Source organism: Teleopsis dalmanni, chromosome X (genome assembly GCF_002237135.1).
Source record: "Teleopsis dalmanni isolate 2A chromosome X, ASM223713v2, whole genome shotgun sequence".
NCBI classification, from domain to species: Eukaryota; Metazoa; Arthropoda; class Insecta; order Diptera; family Diopsidae; genus Teleopsis; species Teleopsis dalmanni.
Genome location: NC_051848.1, coordinates 58,784,573 through 58,792,513, shown reverse-complemented (window position 1 = coordinate 58,792,513; position 7,941 = coordinate 58,784,573). Strand labels below are relative to the sequence as shown.

The following is a 7,941-nucleotide window of genomic DNA, read 5'->3' as shown; positions in this document are numbered from 1 at the left end:
AGAGCCTTGTAAGAACTTTGTTTAGAACGCATATTTAGTTTGAAATAAAACACTGCTTCAATTCGGAGAACAGAAAATTCAGGGTAAAAATAGGTCTCACTAGAACTTTAGTTATAAATTTTCTACTAGAAGTTTGTGATTTATTTATTTTTAAATTAAAAAAAAATTTTATTAACAATAACTTTAAAACTTAAAATCTTACTTATTACAGAAAAAGATAACAGAATTGGCGCAGTTACCCTTACCGAAAAAAATAAAGTCATTCAGTTTACTGTTAAAAGAGCTAAAGGGTTCAGAATTGATATATGTTTATCAACAAATGGTTGATTCTATTTTCGGAATGAACCTATTTGAAGAGGATTGGGGAATCTTTAATCCCAGTAGAAAGAATGAAACAGCATTGAAAGCATTCCTTGGACCAAACGGCTTACTACTACGTACCGCTTGCGATTTAGTCGCCAACAAAGTTCGCCTACATTTCAATCATGATGTATTACCGGTAAGCCTTAAGAATATATATATAATTATAATTGTATGTTCAATATTTTGTTCTAAAAATTTTGTATATTTTCAGAAAGCTATGCAAAATAATTTAATCGCTAGTACTGGTTTCTATGATAACCTAGTTGAATTGAATGAAAACCGTACAGAAATAGTCAATTTTTCCATCAATCCGTTTGAGTATTATATGGTCTGTTTTGCTTCAGCTGGCGTTCAAGTATACTTTGAGGTGTCAGTAGACTTAGATAATGAACAAGACAATGGAACAATTTCATTTTACCAGACATTAGCTACAGAATATTTCAACATGTACCTGCCAACAAGCCCTACTGCAGAAATTGTGCCTTGTATGAGTAACGAATCTATGAGGCCATATCGAAAAAACACTCCGGAAACACCAGTTTTATGCTTACCGATACTAGGTATCTTTGAAAGTCTAACACATAAACCGAATATTTCATTTTTTGATGTAGAAGACTTCCGCGTCGAGTCCGTATTACGGTTTTTTATGGATATTTGGTTTTGTAATGACATCAAGTCCACAAAGGTAAGCAAAAAATAATATTGTAATCAATTCGGTGTAATCAATTTGTCGTTTGACTGGTAAAATATATATATATACCACTGGTTATTGTGCAGCATTTTGATCTCATCTGTCTAATAACCGTTTTAGCAACAAATTGGTGCCACTCAATGCTGTATACTATCAGCATTTAAATAATTTTTAATATAAAATTCGATCATTTTTGTTAATATTGTTCTCTCTCAAAGGATCTGCCAAGTGCTTATTTTCTTAAGTTACAAAGAGAATTTATTAAGCATATATCTGCGTTTTCTATTCCTTACAAGGATGAAGGCTTACACATGATTTGCGTGCGCGAAAATAGTCTTTACTTGTTAAAAAATAGATTTCACAGTTACATATGGAAACTTTTCCGTTACTGGCCGCTAGATAAAACATATATATTTGTGTTGAAACTATGGTTAAGATATTTGGAACCATGGGCGGCAGAAGCAAATAATCAGGAAAATGGCGATAGCGGAGAAGAAGAAGATGAAGAACAAAGGTAATGAAATATTCTTTCTTGAAGTATTTGTGTAGCGTTTTGGTACATATTATTGATTCTCAAGCTGGTCTACAGCTTATATGCGACAAAAATTTTGAATGTGGTTTCAGTCTAACTGAAATTATTTGGAAAAAATTCGAAAAATCTTCCATCTTCCAAAAGGTAACTCGGAAATTAAATAAGTGAAGAACATATTGCCACTTGTAGATTTCTGCTTTGGTAGAAACACCAATTAAAAATGTAGTTAGGACAAATATGATTACTTCGCTTAAAGTGTTGGTATTAAGCCAGAACATTGTTCAAGAAAGACTTTCTTGTACAACATAAACTGTCATGGTGGCTCCCTTACTTTTTACATCGGAAACCTATTTCTATAGCAGCTTACAAACTGGTTCGATATCTAGATATTTGTCTGTTTTTTTTTTTATTTATTAGTATTATTTGCTGTTTTATAATTCTGAAATATTATGTAGGATCTGTTTTACTATTCTATTTTATATATATTAAGTTGATTATTATAACAAAATTATTATAAAATATAACAAAAAAAAAACTCTTTCAGCCAAGCCCAATTGGGTTCCACTTTTATATGGAATGAACGTGTTAAAAACTTTTTCAAAGAAAATCTGACAATTTACACACAGATCTTTGTGGATGTTCTGCCATGTTTGGAGAAGCTTGACTATTTCAGTGATTCCAATATGCAAATGTTAAAAATGGTCGTCGATGTAAGTAAATCGTCTTAAAACAAATTTGTAATATTGTATCTATCATATAAATGGTATTGTATCTACCAGCATATATATATATATTTTATATATGCGTATATACAACAACTACATAAATCATAAACTAAAACAGATTGCGAGAAATAATTCGATTAGTAGAGTGCTACCAAGAATTGTATTTTTAAAAGGACATACGTACTAGTTTTTTCAGAGATTTCTGCCAGTATAATTTTTACATCTTAACTAATACGGCGTTTACATTGGCCGAAAATGGCTCATTTTGGTCAAAAATCGAAAATGAGTATCGAATGGCTCATTCTTGCATATAAAATTTCAAGCACAAAATGAGCAATTTTCTCACATTCTGTATGAATGACGTTCGAATGCATTCCACATATGTTCCAAATGCAAAGGAATCTATTGAACATACCCTAAATGAAAGCTCTTCATGGCATTTTGACAGTTTGTAAAAGCTGTTTTGACATATTTACAAAAAAAGATAAACAAATGTTTAGTAGTTTTATTTCAGTTTGAATTGTTACCATGAGAACGAATGAAATACAACGAATGTAAACACTTTCGAATGAGTCATTCAAAATGAGCCATTTTCGGCCAATGTAAACGCCGTATTACATTGAATTTTATATGGCGTTTACATTGGCCGAAAATGGCTCATTTTGGTCAAAAATCGAAAATGAGTATCGAATGACTCATTCTTGCATATAAAATTTCAAGCACAAAAATGAGCAATTTTCTCACATTCTGTATGAATGACGTTCGAATGCATTCCACATACGTTCCAAATGCAAAGGAATCCATTGAACATACCATAAATAAAAGCTTTTCATAGCATTTTGACAGTTTGAGAAAGCTGTTTTTGACATATTTACAAAAAAAGGTAAACAAATGTTTAGTTTTTATTTCAGTTTGAATTGTTACCATGACAACGAATGAAATACAACGAATGTAAACACTTTCAAATGAGTCATTCAAAATGAGCCATTTTCGGCCAATGTAAACGCCGTATTACTTATCTAATATACCCAATATACAATTTTTCATTTCTTTATTAATTATTTGATATTCATATCGAATATATCGTTTTTTTCTTTTGTGATTCTAGTTAGTTTATGTTCCACACCTTTACCAAGCATGTAAGCGCTCCAAGTCCGGCTATTAGACCTGAAGACAGCAGGCCTTATAGCACTTAAAATATAAATGAATGTACTAATGTATTTAAATCAATTTTTTTTTTTGTCAAATTTAAATTACATACATATAACATACCTGATATAGACATTGTTGACTACTGACTACTACAATTACTTTAAGCAATGCCTATTCAACCCTTTTTGTTTGATACTAATATTTGTACTGGTAATACTTTATAGACAATAACTTCGTTTGTGTTCCCTGAAATGCCATTAAATTTTATCAGTACATCAGTGAAGAAACTATCACTGCAACCACATGGGTCCAATGACCCGCTTAGCGGTTTCTTACCGCTAAAATTATTTTTCTGTGAATTTTAGTGACGATTACATTTAATTTTCTCTAATCCTCTTTGTTGGCCCCTTGATTGCATTATGCTGTGAAGTAAAAGATTTCACTTTCACAGAAATTATATTATTTATTTATAATTGAAAAAAAATTTAATTTGTTTTTTTTTTTTTATATTTTGAAAAGTTTTTCGGCAACGAGAATTTTATGTTGAAACTAAAGGAAACGGAGCAATTTTATCTAAATAAACTTAATAAGGAACAATTAGACGGCGTCTATTATGGTATTCAAAAAAAGTAAGTAGAATGATATTTATATCATATCACATATTATTATTGCAAGTAATAACAAAATCCACTAATATTTAAATATTTTATATTTTTGTTTAAGATTTCTAATGGTTACCCAGTTTCAAGATTGGGATCAACTATTTGTACAAAGTGAATACGTTCCTGCATTTCACACTTATACGCTGATAATGTTCGAAAGAATTGTTAAAAGTCTATACAACACTATAATTGATACGAAGATGAAAATTATAGATTTAGATACTCAGATTGATAAAGTTTCCGATAGTAAGCCTTTACTTGATATATTCGTGAATACACGTAAAAGTCTGATAAGAAAAATAGAACTGGAAATGGCTACAAACACAGAGACACTATGCAAGTTGACCTATATCCTCGATAATTTGAAAGAAACGATCTTCCAGGTATTTATTAATCACTAATATCTACTATTTACATTATAACATCTAAAGATAAAATAACAAAAAACTTGAATATATAAATTTTATAAGCATTAACCTGTGATAATAACAAAAACGATCTATATAGAGTGTTTTTTAGCTACATGAGAATTTAAAATGATAACACAAAACAGAAATATTATTGGAATAAAATTTTTTTTACTATAATCTGATACATAATTTCATGGCATTTACTTCGCTGTTTAAATATGATTTCCGGATATGAATATATCCTTCACAACTCCGAATTACATAGTCCATTCGATCAGTCCAATTTTTAACTATTTTTTGTAATAACAAGGATGGTATAAACATTGGCTCCCAATGTTTTAAGACTTACTGATTTGTTAGCATAAGCGAGTGACTAAACATAGCCCCTTAAACACGAATCGAAAAGTACTAAATCGTAAGAATTAGTGGGGGGGGGGGGCTGAAGAGGGGGCTTGGTAACTAGTTAACAGGACCACTTCTTGAAACACCAATTATCAAATTAATTTCACAATAAATCGATTATAAAGCACGCTATGGTAAGGCAAATAACGCCGTCTTGTTGAAACCAAATGTCTGATTTAGTGATGTTTAACTGATTAAATTTCGAAAATAGAAATTCAGTCAGCATGGCTTGATAGCGCTCGCCATTCACCGTAACGTAACGCCATTCTTCAATTCTGCAATTTTATTTTTAACAATATTAACGTAGCCGTAATGTTGACTGTAAAATGGACGAAATGCTCTATGCTAAATGGACTTGCCTTGTATTTATTATTTAGTTATGTACAGATACATTCATTTTGGAAGAGTGTACTTCTGTCCCACACAAACTTCCTGCCTGGTCTTGATCTATTGCTATACAATTTTGGTTTTTTTCAAGAGCGTTTTTTTGTTATTCAAGAGTGTTTTTTTACACCAATATTTTGTGATTAATTGCGCTTTAAAAATAACTTGATTTCATTTTATACCCATAACCTATAAATCTATAAACCTATAATCTATAAATAAAGAGAATCTTATTGGCTAACCATAGATTCTAACACGCGGGATAAGCCCGTAAAACCGCATAAAATCAATCATGGATTCGATTCGAAATTGCAGTGAATGATGTACTGCAGTTGATCTGGATAAGTATGGGCGATTCACACTATCACACCGAATGGTGAATGATACATAATGCATGGACTTTTTTGGATACATGGTATTTATGCTAAACATACAGTTACTTTTGGATTTTCAATTCCCATATACATAATTTCTGTTGATATATAACCGGGCGAGAAATAGGCTTTCATATAAGAAGAAAAGCTTCTTGATGCGCAGTCAAAACGTTGTATCAAAAAACTTTCGCCGATCACCAGTTCGAAATTATAGCGATAGTCTCGAGCGATTTTAGACACGCTGAGAGTAATCAATATAGATGTTTAAAGCTGACAGTTTCTGTTTCACATTACTACTAACAGAGTTCCGCTTCATAATACAAAATGGACTTTCCGTATATAAACTTGATTTGTTTGTTATTATTGCCAATATATATTGATGTGATTATATATTAATTACTAATTTGTACATTGATAATAATAATTTTAAAATTTGGAATGTATTAATTTATATTAGAATATCTCTTTTCTTGACATGATGATCCTGAAAATTCCTAGACGAACCAGGTAACTTTTGTGATCAAGGCTTGAGGACATCTGGAAGAGATGATTTCACACAAGTCCCCATATCTTTGCATATTAAACAAAAGCATGTATGTTATGAAAAAAATCATAATTCCTTGAAACACATACATATATATATATATATATATATATATATATGTATATCTATATATGTATATATATATATGTATATGTATTATTTATTTATTTATTGTAGTTTTCATATGTTTTGTTTTAGTGCAGATATCTTTTTTGTGATATATGTTCTAACGTAGATCCTGCTTGTAGCCCGAAGCGCATAGATGAGTGTAGGCCAGTTCTTCAGTTAACGCAATATTTCTCTAATGTACTAAATAATTTGGTATTACTTGATGTACAGAGGTTATTACATGAATATATAATGATAACTTTTATAATAGATTGGCAATTACGTGGATATGATTTCGAATCGAAAAGACATTATTGGCAGGATCATGAGAAATGTACCAATCGTGCTACCATCTATGAAACTCCATCAGTACAATAGACGAAGAGGTATTCAAGAACTCAATGAAATCCACCTACCTGCTCGTATAAGTTTTCGTATGTTTGCAAACTATTGGGCTATTGCAGCTTTTCTTATTTGTATAGCCTTATATTATAAGGATATTCGTTATAGTTTTCTTTATTTTATAGTCGTTTCAATTTTTATTGTTATAAAATATATATTTAAATATTGTTTGTCTTCCATTTAGTATGTCGAACTGGCTAATTTTTAACTTTATTTTTTATGTGATGTTTTTGACTTTAAAAAATAAATTATATATATAAATCTAATAAAATATTAGTTTCATTAAAATTTTTAATTATATTTAAACGCTCTTCATATAAAATTAATTTATGAAGATATGTGTTCATATGTACATAAGTTAATGAAACTATGAGTGAAGTTTCCCAAGAGATCCAATTCGGCACATGTAGATCCATTGTATGACCGTATATTTAAAAACTCAAGGTTAGAACCACTTAGAGCCTTTAGCAAATCTTATAATGCTAATCAAGTGGAGGTCTTGCAGTTCGCCAAGATCCTCAAAAAAGAAAGCCTCCAAAGTGATAATGCGATGCTGCGCATGTGCTGGACAGAAATAAAGCAAATAGAAGGTACTTACATCGTCCTCTCCACAACAGTGTTAGGTATGATTGAAGGGGAGATTGAGTCTTCTAACATGGTTATGAATTGACACGATTATGAATTGAACATTATTTATATTTTATGCAAAATATATTTATCAGGAATAGAAAATATTTTGCAATCGCGTAAAATTATGATTTTGGATTTAATGCAATATAATTAAAAAAAAATAAATGAGATGTATTAGATTTTTTTTTTTTATTATATTGATTATGTCGTATTTGGAGACCACTATGGGTTACAGTGTTTATAGGGACTCAGCACTATAATATGGAGTGATCCGAAAAATATTTTCTTATGATCGATTTGTATTTAAGATTTTAAAAAGTCACGACCCCCAAATAAGGTGACAAATTTTGATGTGCTAAATTAAATTCAAAACCTACTGATGGAATATATCATGATTATAAATTATTTTATTAAGAAATGGAAAATGCAATTGGAATTTAATCCTGTGAACTCTTGAATTATAAACTTGTATCATGTTTCCATTATTTACTTAGTAGGTTACTTAAGTAACTAAAATTTTTTCGTTTCTATTGATAAAAGTTACTTATTGCATGTGAAAGAG

General features: G+C 30.1%; 1 protein-coding gene across 1 annotated transcript; it reads left to right on the top strand.

Moving 5' to 3' along the window:
* Positions 1–211: 211 nt before the first annotated feature.
* Positions 212–4,526, top strand: LOC119688470 (sphingomyelin phosphodiesterase 4-like). Its single transcript, XM_038103146.1, has 6 exons — positions 212–499; positions 575–1,048; positions 1,273–1,568; positions 2,131–2,296; positions 3,983–4,092; positions 4,187–4,526. Exons 1-6 carry the CDS (start codon positions 320–322, stop codon positions 4,524–4,526), a joined length of 1,566 nt encoding a protein of 521 aa, XP_037959074.1. The 5' UTR covers positions 212–319.
* Positions 4,527–7,941: the final 3,415 nt, after the last annotated feature.